The sequence below is a fragment of the Gallus gallus genome, chromosome 8 (assembly GCF_016699485.2).
Source record: "Gallus gallus isolate bGalGal1 chromosome 8, bGalGal1.mat.broiler.GRCg7b, whole genome shotgun sequence".
NCBI classification, from domain to species: Eukaryota; Metazoa; Chordata; class Aves; order Galliformes; family Phasianidae; genus Gallus; species Gallus gallus.
Genome location: NC_052539.1, coordinates 16,393,219 through 16,408,811, shown reverse-complemented (window position 1 = coordinate 16,408,811; position 15,593 = coordinate 16,393,219). Strand labels below are relative to the sequence as shown.

Sequence of the window (15,593 nt, the reverse complement as noted above, 5' to 3'; positions counted from 1 at the left end):
GTTAATTCTTGGAGTAAATAGAGCCCCATATGGAGAAATATCACAGAATTATAGGGGTTGAAAGGGTAACTGCAGTGGAACTCTAGAGATCAAGACCAGCCCCTGTGCTAAAGCACGCTTGTTTATATGTTACAATAGCATTCAACTTGAAAATTATTTTTATCCGAGTAGAGAGAGAGAATGTATTTTCAGTGATAATAGTTTCTTCAGTAGTTTTTGCAAGGCAACCCACTTGCTTAGAAAATTAGTTGAAAACTTGGGATTGTAGTGGTTTGATTATAGCTGGTTTGTTTGCGGTGCTGGTGTTAGTACTCCATCTTCCTAAATGGGAACAATTGCAGAATAGTCACTTTTCTTTCTTTCAGGCGTGGCTGTGGTAAGTTAAAAATATATATACGTATCTGGCTTCTGATCTTTGCTTCTGAGCAAGTTGTTTATGGTGTTGTAGTATAAAACTTACATTGTAGTGTGAAATATGGGGTGTGTTAAAAAGCAGTGCAAAGAAGCTACAGCAGTTGTTGCTGGTGTTTTCTTACAGAATTTTTTTTCAGTTCTCAGGAAAAGAGGCTTTTTAACGGTATGAAACAATACATCATAGAGCTTTTCTTAACAGGAAGTAGAGCAGAGCAGTGGTTAGAAAACACTGCATGCAGGAAGTTAGACACATGCGTAGTTCTTAGTGCTTGTGACTCGTCCTTTCAGATATTTTCTGTTTTGACTTTCTCAAAGTTGCCAGTGTATAGATGGCGGCTCAGAAGGAGGTACCTTGTGCCCAGTGCACGGGGACAGCCACCGCGCTGCAGAGACTGGAAGGTTTCGCTAATCGCCTTTTCCATAGGCATTCAAAGGGCGGTGCGCATGACCTGAGAGTGCCTCTGGAAAATGAGAGCCATCACGTCTCTGAACTTGCTGTCCTATGGGACAAATCAAGTAAGTAAGACTTGTTTGTTGTTTATCTTACAGATATTCTCTCTTTCGTGTGCGTGGCGGTTGAAGAACTTCCATATATGTAATTGAATACAATCTGAGATGCATTCCAGGGGCAATTTTACAATTAATTACCATAAGTTATTAGTGCGAAGAATAAGAAATTGTATCATGCACAAGGAAGTGAGGAATGGCTTCGTGGGCTGGGTGGCTGGCAGGAGAATTTGACTGGTCCTCTTTTGTTAAAGCACATGTGACTTGTTTTAGCAAGCCCTCACTCCAATGTATACTGCTAAATTACTTCCCTTTGTTTCAAATTAAATCTACAAGTTCAGCAGAAAGAGAAACCTTGTTGAAAATTGCAATGTTTAAATTTTGGACTGTGCAGACATGGCTGCACAGATTAAATTTCAAATTATAGGGCTTTTTGTCATTTGTCATTTTATGTTGCACGGTGTCTCGGAATGGTCCATACAGTGATAAACAGTATAAAATTGTGTTCAGTTTCAATTGTGATGTGTTAGTATAGGAATGCTGGATGTCATTAGCTTTAATTTCTTAATTAGTGAACAGTTGACAATATGCATTTTTATGGACTAAAACTTTTTGTGATTGCGTATTGGCTAATAAAAGGGAGAATTCAGAAGCAGCACAATGTAAGTGAATTGATTTTATTTTTAAAGCAATGCATTATTTTTCAAAGCAATTATTATCCCTGTGGTTAAATACTCATTTTAAAATGTTGCAATATGGTAATTGATGATAATTTTGTTCCAGATTTCAGGTTCATGGATAGATTTAGGAGAGCACAGTTATTTCAATTGAAAATAGGCCTTATTTGAAATGTTTAACACCAGTGTTAGCATGACAAAGATCAGCATTTGCACATATCCCTGCTTTCAGTTACGAGTGTACTGCTAACAGTATACGAGCTGGGAGTGAATCTGCTCTCAGAGGATAGGCAGTAAACATGGAAACAAAAAGTGTTAATGCGTTGACCTAAAATAGATTAAATCTGGGTCTCCAAAATGAGATGGAAGAGGATGGAATAGTTTAGTTGGAAAGGTAGATGATGAAAGTGCATAAATTCTGAGTTTCTGCTTCGCCAAAGTATTTTCCAATTGGTAAAAATAGATGCTTACTTCTGTTTATGTAGAAGTTCTTGTTTATGTAAATAACTGTTTGAAAAAAAATAACACTGAAGCGCTTCTGTTTATGTAACATGGAGGAAAGAAAATGTTACTGACCTACTGACGTTTGCAAATGGTGACCTGTTCGTATATAAGTCTCCACTATTTTTTCCCCTCTATTTAAGGCCAGCTTCCTTGTCTGACATGCTCAATGAGGAAATGGACTGTCATGTATTCGAATGATAAACATAGTGAAGAGGCCTGTTATGTGAATGCATTTTAAGTAATTAAGCATGGTGGTGGGATGTAATTTTTCTGAGGAAAACAGCTGAATATTGGTTGATTGTGTAGCTTTGGTTTCGGGGTGATATTCTGAGTATCTCTCCTGAATCTTTGCTTTCAATGTGTACATTGCTAAAAGAATTAAAGATGCTCTTGGTAAGTGTGGCCTACATGTACACGTCAGGATTCTGACTTCACTACCACTGCAGCACGAGGAGTGAGAGAGAAGGAAGAGCAGAGGGAGGTGGCCTTTCTCTCTGCTGCTAGCTGCACGGACTTGTAACTATCTCTGGGAAAATGCATCATCCCTGAAAATTCTATGCAACATTGCAAAGGAAAAATAGAAGGGAGAAGGTTTTAGTCTTGTGGTTTTGTTTGTTTGCTTTTGTTTTGTTTCTTTTTCCCCCAGACAAGTCAGTGTTGTAGGATTGCGTTGCATCACTGAATTCAGGCTGTAGATTGAATTCACAGAGTTTAATGAATAAGCAATTTTAGAAATGTGATGATGATGTTTGTTTTAGGTGGATATTGGAATATTCTCGACTCTTCTATGCATACAACAGCGACTTATGGAATTTTAAGCTTGGCTAAAATTAAATAGCAGATATTTAGTCTGAATTCCAAAGTGAATGTAAAAACACTTGCATTCCTGAAAAATTTTGGAACTTTTCAGATTTTTGTTGTAGCTCTAGGATTGAAGTTGAACTGATAAAAAAGAAAATGTATTAACACCTTCTGTAATGCAGCGTGGTAACAGGTCTGTTTCTGTGTATGTCCTTGTACAAGCAGCTACTGCTGACACTGTGTTTACTGAAGGTGAAGGAGCTGTTTGCTGTCAAGTGGCTTCCTTGCTAATGTGCTGCCAGTCAGCTACTGCTGTGACTTAGACTACCTTGACATGCTCTGCAGCCTCAGGGATTTACAGTGGTTGATTCTGAAACTTAATGCCTTGGTTTCGTTATTTTGTTATCTATAGAACATGGTATTTCTAATATGTCTTGGATTCTGAGTTAGTGTACGATGTCTGCTCTGAAAGTGATGTCTCCTATTTTATTGTGTTGATCCTCAGTGTCAGAGGTGGGTGTTGGTGGGATGGCAGTAGAGGTCAAACCTTCCTACCAGTATCCCATTAAACGCTGCCCTGCTGTGTGGCAGGTGGCAGCAGAGGGACATCTGACAGAACGGTGTCTGACATGGAAGTACATATGAAGCAAAGGTGTGTCATTGAATTCCTCCATGAGGAGAAAAAAGGCACCTGTTGATATTTATTGACCCTTGCTGGACGTTTATGGAGGTCAAACAATGGATGTGAGCTCAGTGAGGTGGTGGATGGTGTGTTTCAGTAGTGGCAACAGCAACAATGGGTACCTCTGCTGGTGCAGGTTGTTAGGAGTGCAGCATGCAGGTTGTTGTTTATCACTGGTGAAAATGCGTAACTATGTAACTATATAAATGCATCTGTGTTGAAAAATAGTGTTTTGTAGCTAAGAATTTGCTCTGTCAAACAGTGTTATTGTGCTCTTTGCATCTATTGTAGTTTCCATGGAAATAAATAGGAGGCATTACTTTCAGAGTGACCTAGATATGAAATGAATTTGTTGTGTAAAATCTTTAGAATCCAGTAGGGACAGAGATCGCTTTGGATACCACAGGCCTTTGAATCTATTCTAAAAAATTGGCCGAGTGCATATGTAAATGTACAGACTGCATGAGCAGCAGTGGGGTCAGCTGTGCTGCAAAGGGCAAAAGGGGTGTGATGGTAGGCAGCAGAATGCCACGCTTTGCTCTGAGTTTCAGATGTCTGGAACGTGACTGGCTGCAGTTACGTGGAAGCCAAGTTTTGATTATTTTTGTGGATCGCTTTGTTTCATTTTCTTAATAGTTTGTTGCGCTTTGAAAGACTGAAAGTGGAAGCAGAAAGGAGAGTGAGGCTGCTTGGTGTTGGTTGTAGGGACAGCGAGATCAGTGAGAATCTCTTATTCTTAAGCTGCTACAAAGATTTTACGAGTCTGTGCAAAATAAGAGGGCGTCTTAACAACTTGGAATAGCAGGCATGGTCCAGAGAGGCACCACTTGCATCCTTTTGTTATCTTCAGATTCTCATAGTCAATAAATTGCAAATGGACGGATGGCAAATAGGAATTCTGTTTGGTCTCTAACTGATTCAACATGTCAGCGTATTTCAAATACTGTGGAATTTCTTACAGAAATGTAGCTGAATAATTGCTATATATATATGTAGAGGAAAAAATACAACTGAAATGTGAAATAATGCGCAGAATACATTGTGCAAATTGATTAAAGCTTTAGAATAACTACTAGTTGGGTACAAGTCAACAGATAATTCTGGTCTCAGGTTGCCATGGAAACAACCAGTGCTTGATATAATTGAGAACATCTTAAAAACCTCCTGGTGTTTGCATGCTTTTTTCGCCCTGCCATTTTGAGTTGCTTTAGACATGAATAGGTAGCATTGGTCAGAACAGAAGTAGTTAATGAGCAAAACCAAATATCCGTGTGCTGAATATTGATTTTGGTTTACTACTGCTATCTTGTGCTTCACAGATTTTTGCATCACAAGGAGCTCATAAGGAAGAGAAGCTCTCTGGATTCTGTGTGCTTTCTCTTTCCAGTTAGTGTATAGTTGTGTTCCGAGATTGAAGCACTGATTTCTGTAGAGATTAACATACTTCAGCAGTTGTTGGATTAATATTAGGAGCAATATGTTTCTGAAAATTAGCTTTTCAGCATGAATGGTAAGTCTTTTCTATTACCTTTGACACTATTTTTTGTTCTGTTTTCACAGTCAGGAAAAATCTACCAGGTTTCCCTTTCTTGTCTGCAGAGCTACATCGACTACAGAGCCCTTTGTTTCTGTAATCGACTTACTGTGGATTCTAAAAATGACCTGTCTTAAAAATTAGCAGTTTTATTAAACATTTTGCTTTGCATAATTGGTATTTAGCATTTGAAATTCTATTTTGAAGCTTTCTTTTAGAAATAACTGTTCCAAATCATTGAATAGGGCATGGAATCTGATATGGAGAATTTTATAATTGTATGCTCTATGTGTCGCTTCACTTATTTTTCTGTGCCATTCATAATAGATTATTTTCTGTGAATTGGTACAAATCAAAAAGCCCTTCTGAAATTATTATAATTATCACCTAAAAGAACTGGCTTTTGTTGTTTTTCATCTGAACTGGCTTATCCTTCTGTGGTCTTTTATTCTTTCTAAATGATGGGATAGCAGAATAGTTCAGGTCGTGCATGGAAGTAGGGGAGGAGAGTGACATTTAAAATGAGATATTATAATGGGTGCAGTGAACTTATCAGGCAGGTGGTTGCTTTCTGAAAACACTATGACTGCTTGCTGTTAAGCACTTCGAATTAGTGGATTTATGAAGTACTTTCTTCTTCCTTGAAATATTACCCAAAATTGTACCTGAATGTTTAAACTATGTGCATTCATTTCTTTAGAAGAAGATGTCGTTTGAAAATGGTTTTCAGAAAGCCCAAGTGTAATGGTTTCTGCAATGGTGCCGTATCATTTCAAGCAGATAATCCGGAGCTTTGGGAAATGACTTGAGAGGGTTAAAGATTGCTTATAAAGAGAAAAACAGATAAAATTATATACAGTTTCTGTGTGTGTGTGTGTCTGCATGGTTTTGCTTTGTCCTATGAATTTAAAGGTCTGTTATTACGAAGATTTCAGTTTTGTAGAAGGCATGAGACAAAAAGTGGGAGGAGCCATCCCACTGCCTTGTCTAATATCGATTTGCATGTACTTATCTCATACAAATGTTTTGAGGTTGTCGTCCCCGAAAAGGAAAGCGTTGCCGTCATTTCCTCAGTTTGTGGATTACAACAATACGCAGTATTGTTACATGCAACAACGTGCAGCTACAGCTGTAAGACAAGTTATCAGAACTCTGTCCATGAATTATGAAGACCCACCTTACAGCATCATGGCCTGTGAAGTATAGCTCAGGGCAGGCCGACCTGGAGGGGCGGTCCAGGTCCCCCCCATGTGGCTGTGGGTACCTGGAGCCGTGGGCTGGGCGGTGAGCTGCATCACCTCCCTGCTGGCAGCTGCCCCTACGGAGCTCCTCTGTGCGAGGGGGAGCCTGCAGCCCTGCTGTGTTGCTGGCTTCACATGGCTGCATTATTCTGTGGATGAAGAGGACTCAAACTATGAGTTGGAAAGTCTCTGGCCACCATCACCAGAGCTGGATTTTTCCTGTTTTTCTTCTGTTTTTCCTTACAGCTGTGTGGCAGCTTCCACTGGAATTAAGATTTGTGGAAGTCGGCTATATCAATCTCAGATTTTCCTGCTTAAGTGTTTACTTTTTTTTTCCCTTTCTTTTTTTATTGTCTTAAGACCGAGTGATTTCAAGGGAATAAATTTCTTACTGAAACCAGGTGAAAAAGAGGCGACCGCTGTGTTTTTTTTTTTTTTTTTGTGGGCTTGTTTTTGTTTTTGTTTTTTACCATGGGGCTTTATTCCACAATTTGCATCTGTACATTACGTTCACCTTGGCATCCAGGCTCCCAGGTCCATTGAAAATAAAAATAAATAACTGCAACTTGTACCAAGTGTCAGTTCCCAATCGAAATAGTCTGCAAATCAGACGACTAGTTTTGACTTAGTGAAAGGTGAATGTCTTGTGCTTCCTGTCAGGAGGATTACACTAAGGTTTTTTGCTGTGAACGTTTCCCCATTGAAGTTACTTCTGCCATTCAATGTACCTTTGTGTTTGTCTTTGCTGCAGCAGTTCTACACCCTTTAAGTGGATAAAATCAGATGCTCTCCTTTTAAAAGGTGGTTAAGATGAAGTGAAACTGATTAAATTGTCGTATGTTTTCTTCAATTGCAAATATGATTGGCTTACTTTTCTTTTCTTTCCTCTAGGAAAGTTCCAGAGAGATTTTTTTTTCTGTAAATAATGAAAAAACTGTTTGCCTTTCAGAGTCCTTTTTTTTCATTTTCTTTGGTTTAGGGTTTGTTTCATTTTTAATAGCAGAACATTCCTTAATAGATAAAACTGGCAGGAAAGGTGCTGTTGTGGTGTTTCACTAGGAAGAGGCTTAATCCTCCTAGTAGCACCAAGTCCACAGTTGAGTTAGTGCTTTCAGTACTGAAAATAAAGAAGTATTTGCTGATCCTGAAATTTATGCTCTTAAGATAGTAGTCCCCATATGTGCGTACAGATGGAGCAGTACGAGGAGTGTGAGCAATGCTGATAGCCTCTGCTGAGTTATTGTCAAGACTGGAGGCACTGAAGAACCTGAGTGTTTCAGAAGTAAGGACGGAGTATAAATATCTTAGCTGTGTGTATTGCGACAGTCTTCTAAGAGCAAGGGACAACCAGTTCACAGAAGTATATTTGAAACTTTAGCAATTGAGAAATAGGGAGTTGTATCAGAGCAAAGCTGAACTGACTGGAGGTTCCCATTGTGCAGTAATGGAACATGTAACACAGAGGTCTTGAAGCTGAAGATCTGCTGTACCTCTGGGCTGACTGAGCTTAGAAGCTGATTATGTAGAGAAAGAGACAGGGCTGCATTTATCAGTGCCAGATATACTGGTTTACAGGATAAGAAGGAAGTGATAAGATAGATGAGAAATCAGGAGGCATGTCAGTACTGGTAATAAGCATGGCATGTGTTTTCCTCTCAATATATATAGTTGTGGAGAAAGACCTCAAGAAGCAATTATTCGTGCTGCTGAAGAGATGGTATAGCAAATGGAAGAGTGGAATGCTCAGGTGCTACAAACATATGTGCTTCTATATGTGTCTTGTTGGTTTGAAGGTATCTTCCTTGCAAAAATTTTCTGTTATCAGTTTGCCACTGACAGTAGAATATGGTAGCTTCTGAGGTGTTGAGCTGGCTTCATATCGTTTCTGGCTCTTATATGAAGTATCTGAAGAAAGAAAAAGCAGCGGGAGTTGCTGCTTTGACATAATTCTTAAAATGCCTCCATCCAGAGAACAGTCCCTCAGGGTGCTTAGTTTTGAGTACAAGCAAAAGATTAGTTTAATAAAACTTGGGTTGCTTCCAGAGGAAAGGGTATTTTATATGTTGTAACCTTGCATCTCTGTTGAACTGTGGTTTACTCTACTTTCTTTTATGATTCTTACATATATATGTATTACCACTAAGATTTGCTTCTTCTCCTTGTGTTTTAGCTTACATCTCAAATTGTGTGTGTAATTATCTGTTGTTAGTTCTCCTAAGAGCTGCTGCTGGTATTGCTGTTGTTGACCAAAGTGTGCAGCATGAATGTTACATCTTTGAGGTTACTAACAGCAGTTTTGTAACCTGACTACTGGCTTTGCTGCTTTCCTTTATTTGTTGTAGTTGCTGTCATGTACTACAGCTCATTACGAACTCTTATTTTGTGTGGTTTTTTTAGTGTACAGTATGTGAATATTATGTCTACTTTTTCATCAAAGTAAGCTCTGACTTTAATCAGTTTTCTTCTACAGTCCCATTCATTATCAGAATGGATATCAAACACTTACCTACTTCTTCCTACCTTAATCCTAAGGCAAACAAAATGATGCTCACTTGATGTGCTGAATTGTGAAATATGTTTGTTTATGCAAGACTTTCTTATTCAGAAAATCAATCTCTGCTATTTGAGGTTATAAATGAACCTCTACTGCTTGGATAGGAAAGGCAACCCCTTCCTCTAAATACTGAAAATGAATATTGAAATATGTTCTGTGGGAGACATGTCAGTGTTGTGATATGTCAGATTCTCAAACCTTGCAGAGATGAGCTATTTTGCTGATTTACTCTGACAGCTGTGAAGTTACTGATTCCAAAGCAAGTGCTTGGGATCGTGTGTGGTTTTGTTAATGTACGAGCTGGGACAAAGTACTTCTGTGGGAAGTGGACGTAGAAATGAGTGCAGTTAAGCCAAGATCGGTGTATCTACTATTATTTTGATGCTTCAAAATACTTAAGCAAAGAGGGAAAAAAAAGGAAGAGCAATACAAGAGCTACTCTTTTCAAGTAACTTACATCCATATGCATCCATATGCATCCAACAGCCCCTAAAGATGCTTTGTTTGGAATACAAGTGAAAAATGAATGTAATAAAACTTAAGTTACTTCTCAATAAAAGATTATTTGTGCATGAACATATATAGTGTTACGAAGGATGTTGCTTGCTTGCTGGAAATCTGTTGGTCAGTATGCAGATCAACTATCTGTAGATCTTTGCTCGCAGTTTCTAGAGATATAACCATAAAACATACTTGCAGGGATAGCTGCTCAGTGACGAGTTATCCTTTTTAGTCAGTGAACTTTCACTAAAGGGGAATGGGGGCAGTAATACAGAGAGGAAAGCTGATGCCAATCGGTTGGCCAGTACTTGTAGTGCAGAGGGATAAACTGGAGTAAAACATAGCAGGTAGTGTAAACTTTGGCTTGGTGTGGGTTTTTGATGGTAAGAGGAAAATCTGATTATTTTATTTATTCACATTTAACTAGCATAACGTGAACCTTTACTCAGGAATGCAGACAGCTGCATGATGTTTTCTAGTAGTGCCTTAGAAAATTTTGTTCTTGGAACTCATTCTTAAAATTTATTCATTTTTTTTTTTCTGCTTGGTAACCATGGAAATGTATGCACTGTAGAAACAGAGGTGTTTGAAATTTCACAATTTGCCCACAGTTTTCAGTTTTCTTTGTAAAATGGTACCTGTTACATTTCTCAGAGACAAGAGGTCTTTGCACTACAGATTCTGTGGTATTTGCTACACCTTCAATTATGTTCTGAGTGAGGTTCAGCTACAACTGTACAGAGTGGTACTGCAGTGATAACACTTAATTCCTAATTCCTCACAAAACACATCAATGTGTAATAGTTGAGGATTTTATTTGTTAACATTTCTTCACACAACGTTTTATGTATGATCCAATTTTATATGTGGGTTAAGTACTGCATTTTGAAGTCATTTTATTAAATTTCTTATTAATTTAAAATTTTAGGCTAATAGAATTAACTTATCAAATAATTGAAGATTAATAACTTCAAATTAGAATTATTACTCAGAAACCTTTTTGGTAGTCCAGTGCAGTACTTCCGGGCTGTGTTAATATACCATAACGTGACTCTCCTTTAGAAAAGGAGCAGTTCTCTTTGCCACACATATTTGCCTGTTTCCACCCCACTGCCCTTCCCTCACCCTGGGAGAGGCATTCATGTCATGAATACAGCTGGGAGTTGCTTTGGATTAAAATTAGCTACCCTTGTCCTCTCCTGCCTCCTGTCCATTACTTTTTAATCTGGCCTACTTCCCCAACCTGGCTTGGCAGGCAGCCACAGGCTGCTTTTGCTCTTTCAAGGAAGGTCATGATCCAGAGGCAGGAACAAAATGTTGTGGAAGGATGGGATTGGGGTTTTTGGAAGCAGTGCGTGTTTGTACCAGGTTGCATTGCAACCTTGCAAATCCAATTTTGAATGTCTGCTCCTTGGATTTTCAAACCAAAAAGCATGCGGATTATTACAAGAAAGGAAACATAAACATGGATGTTGTCTCTTGGCAGGCTGGAATAATTCCTATCAGTGAACACTTCAAGGACAGGGAAGAGGTACACAAGAACTTTTTTTTTTTTTTTAGCCTAAAGATCTCTTTGGAAGGGGAGCTTGGGCAGGAAAGAGAGGTGCCACCATGAAGGACCGAAAGACCCAGAGGGGTGGGATACATCTTGCATTCAGCAGGCATCTGCCAGATATATGTTAGGTCGCCCCATCCATCCTTGCATGTTCTGATGAAGCTGTTTTGCTCCTCTGTGATGAGATCTTGCATATAATAAAAAATTTAGGATTTGACTAATAAGTCTTAGCTTGGTTAATGGGTTTTGTGTGATTGGTTTCAGCATGCTTTGGTGTAACTGGAAAATGCAGCATTATCTGTGTGTGTCTTCAGGGAGGAGTCATTTTTTTTTTTTAATGAAGCTCATTCAGTTGTAAATTTTAATGAGGTTTGGTTCTGAATTCTTTTTTTTTTTTTATTAAGAAGGTACTTTTTTCTTCTCACCAGTGTTTTCTTTCTGTTAGAAAATGATTTATTGTGAGCAGATAGACCTGTACAACTCTGCTGAGCAGAGCAAGTTCAAGACTCAGTTGTGATTTTCACTGAATTAGTTTACTGATTTACATTACACACTTTTAAGCAATACTTCAGAGATTCATGTTTTAAGTGATTCAGCGTTAGTTGGATTTGATCCTGTCTCCTTGGATTGTCTTCCATTCTGGTGTTCTTTTGACATTAGCCAAGTTTGCTGCCTCTGCTTGGACCAGTACTGTATGATTTAAAATGATGACAGAGGGGAAAAGACTGAAAATTAGATTTGAAAATAAGATTCTTTTTATTTTTCTAATAAAAATAAAAGAAGGAAGAAGAAAGTCAGTCTGTGGCAGTTGCATGCAGTAGAGTTCTATCCACTCAGAATTCAACAGATAGGCATCATCTTCGATAGCTGAAAATCCAGCTCCTTTGGTTTGCCCAAATCTGTCACATCTCTTGTACAGGCTGTTGCCCTCAAGGCAGCCAAGTCAAGAGATGAAGAGTAAGAAAGAATTCAGGTTTGTTTAATGTACAGCTTATAACTGTAGCCTGCAGTCCTGAATGGGAAGAAACAAACAAATAAATAAATAAAAATTGGATTCATTTTCTTTTCTAAGACTGACAAAATACTGTCTAGCTCAAGGCTTCAAAATAATAAGATTTTGCCTGTATACCATATTTTGCATTGTAAAATGCAAATTATCCTTCTTATCAGTTGATTTACAATGGGCTATAATGGTAATTCCAGAATGCACTCCCCCAAAATCAGATTCCAGTGCTTTCCTGATCTTCAGTCACCGCAGCTGCAGTTGCTCTTCATTTACTGTTTATTCTGTTCCTCTCCCTTTTTCTCCATCGGTTTTCCATGCTCTTTTGTTCTCCACTTTTTACCACTCCTCCCTAGTATTCCCTAGAAGTGTTTACAGTGTGCATTTAGATTAATTAATTGTACTTTCATTTAAATAGCAAACTTGTATGAAGTTAATAGTTGCTATGATCCTTCACACCCTCAGAACTTCTAGTTCTTGTATTTCAGAGGTATTCCATGTATATAAAATTAAAGGAAAATTTTTATCTATTGCTATTGTTAATTTACTAGCTTGCTTTGCACCACCAGTTTTAATGATAATTGAAATTTAAAAGACTGAAATATCAGATCAAAACCTTGGTCTTGAAATCAAAAAGTCAAGAGATGAGATGGGAGTTGATTAATCTAGCTTTAGTGACCTTGCAACTCGTAGAGCAGAAACAGGAGAGAATTATCAGGGGTCAGTTTGTCGCAACAGAACCGGTAAGTGTGTTTCACCGCAGTGTTACAAAGGGAATTTAGCCCCTTGTTGCAGCCTTAGTGTTGCACTGGACTTTTTTTCCCATCCTTTTCACCTTTTGAGAAACTAAGCTTTTCGTTTTCTTGATGGTTTGTTTCGGTGATAGGGCTTTAGGTTCTGCTTTGAAATGTGTTCTAGTTACTGAAAAGTGAACTGGATACTTCAAACACATAATTTCTAATGCATAATTATGTCCATTTTTAAAGAATTACCTAAGTAAAAATATCTTGTTATAAGCCTTGCTACTGAAAGGTACAAAAGAAATTCAAGACAACGGGTTAATGGTGTAAGAGAGGGGCTTGAAACTCTTGACTCAAACGCTTCCCACTTCTTTCTGAAGTGTGATATCATAAGCACAGGATCCACTGAGACATCTGCTTACACCTCAGTAATGTTTAAAGCTATAAACTATGTTTTTATGAAAATGAAATATACAAGTATATTTACCAGAATCTCTTCACACTTACTCATTTTTCCATTAAATGAAATTTGGATACTTAAATTAAATATCCCGTTCAATTCCAGACTTGAAGTGATAATATTACAGTTTTGGAACAGAAATTGAATTGTATTTTGATAAAGGGCATTCTAAATACCAAGCAGAGATTGGCATTTAGCACAGCATATGAGAGTTTGCAGTGGTGCCCAGTGTATAGTCTTAATCAGTTTAGTTCTTGCTTTTTTTTTTGCCATGAATCCTATCCAAATTCCCCCCCCTCCCCCCCCCAAAAAAAGAAAAAAATCTGGCTTGCTGTCTGCTGTGGGAGATATGCTTGAGAATAACAAATACAGTGCACGTGGGAGGTGGGAGAAAGGCAAAGTAATTCATGTTAACTCTTCAGGACTTCTCTGTGACCTCTTCCCCCTCTGCCCTAATTGCACCCCTGCAGCTGACGCATCCCAGACTGCTTCAGTTTTTCAGGAGCTTTCCTAGGATTCGTTTGCTTTTAAGCTGTTTCAGGTCAGAGTTCGCTTTGTAATATTCATCTGCCCTTTGTTATTTCTTTTTAACCCTGCTAACTTCATACAAAAGTTCATCCATAAAATAATTAAACATAAATATTGTGTGCTGTGTTAATATACTGCTAAAAAAGAAAAAAACAAAAACCAAATCTATTTGCCACATCTCCTATAGTGTAGAGAGCTGGAGGGTGGGAATGTCCATTTTATTTGTTTTTTGGGGGAGTTTATTTTTGGTTTTGTTTTGTGGTATTGGTCTGATTTTGTTTGCTTGTTTCTTAAATGCCTCATTGTTTGCTAGTTGTATTACCTGGGAACCTCTGGATCTCGAGCTGAAGTTTTAAGCACACAGAGCAGGTGAGGAGCAGTGGCCTCTCTGAACCAAAGGAGCCATCTGCGGGTTTCTCTGTGGTGCTCTGAACAAGCACTTTTTCATCCCATTGGGACCAGATGGTTTTTGTCACTTGAAAACAAAGCTTATTTGAACAGGAAGCTCTTGCATACATTATGACCACGGACAGTTAAAAACTAACTGGTAACTGTCATTGTCTGGCACTGCATATGGAAGTGGTTGTGTTTTACTATGAACTTGATGTATTTCTGTCCTGCTCTCTGCTTCCCTGTAATAGGTTTTCCCACTTATCACCATTTTTCCTTTGTTATGAGCACAGATGTCCATTGGCCTAGTCTCATCATCACCTGCAATACACAAGTGACAGCATATATAATCCTTGGTATATAGTTCAGCCCTGTGTGCACCTGTAGGATTCCCTCTGACCAGGCAGAAGTTATTAAACTTGTCTTTCGGTTTTATAAAATGTTTTCAGTCTTCACTCCTTGGTCACTACTCCATTTCTTGACTATGTTTTTCTGAATCTCCCGTTTTCCTGCTGTGGCTTTGGATGTTTGCCTTGCATGAAACTTGCTTTTGCTGAGTCTGCCTCAGCAAGACTGAGGACTCAGCAAGACTTTTGGCTGAGACTGCCAATGAGAGCTAGGTCAATGGGGCCTGCTCATGCTCACTGGTCTGCGTGTAGCCTGTCTTTCCAGCTGGTTCCTTACTGGTGCTCCCAGAAATTTTGGTCTTATCCATGGCTCTCTTGTGCCTATCTCATAAAATTAAATCGTATTTGTACAGCTACTGCAGAGAATTCAAGTATGTGTTGCACTTTGGGTATGGTAACTTCATCTTTGTGGTTCGGGCTTCTCAAACGGTTTTGTTGCTGCTGTTGGGTAATGGGATTGAAATGCTGTTGTGAATTTTTTGGAGACTGTTTTCCATTTCTGTGCTGCCCACCACATGGTGTGCAGTTCACACATGTCGTCTTCGGGAGCGAAGCGCTAAGTAGTGGGAAGATCACCCGATTCCAGGTTTTATAGTGATCCAGCATGCTGCAATGAAGATAGATACACTTTTATTAGCAACAGTTCCTTGGATGTGTGTATGTCTTGAAATAGGTTAATTATTAGAGATGCCAACTTGATCTTCTGAAATTTTGTAAGCTGTGCTTATTTCTGTGATGCAACATCTTTTTTCATACTGAATTTAGCTGCCTTTGCTGTGTTGTTTTTCTTTTCTTTCTTTTTTTATTTTTCATTTGTTAATCTTTGCTCAAACATTCTGTGGTGTAGCATGAGTCATTCTGTCTGTGTGGGAAAGGACTGGTTTATTGCAGGGTCCAGCCCTGAGTGGGGAGGGGAAAGGGTGGAATGTATTTGTGTTTTCTATGTGTTTGTTGTGGAAATGCATAAAACATTTTTTTTTTCTCTTTCTTTCCTCTCTTCATCATCTCATCTGTGTGGGTGAATGTTCCTGCAAACCCTTTGGGGACCTATAGAGACCTTTGGTATGCTCATTCTTTCATTAGTGCCCAAAGTCA

The 15,593-nt window shown here is 38.6% G+C and overlaps 1 protein-coding gene across 10 annotated transcripts in view; it reads left to right on the top strand.

The window, feature by feature from the left end:
- Window positions 1-15,593, top strand: part of PRKACB (protein kinase cAMP-activated catalytic subunit beta) — a 67,866-nt gene that overhangs the window by 32,154 nt on the left and 20,119 nt on the right. For 3 of the 10 annotated variants that reach the window (XM_015290884.4, XM_004936659.5, XM_040704844.2), the window contains one exon: window positions 15,552-15,560. The exons of 3 other annotated variants lie outside the window; for them this stretch is intronic. In XM_015290884.4, coding sequence (XP_015146370.1) covers window positions 15,552-15,560 — 9 coding nt within the window. Of the gene's footprint in view, window positions 1-838; window positions 931-4,776; window positions 5,096-15,551; window positions 15,561-15,593 lie in introns of those variants that run through there. 4 more of the 10 variants (XM_025152947.2, XM_040704843.2, XM_025152948.2 and 1 more) reach the window with 4 other exon arrangements.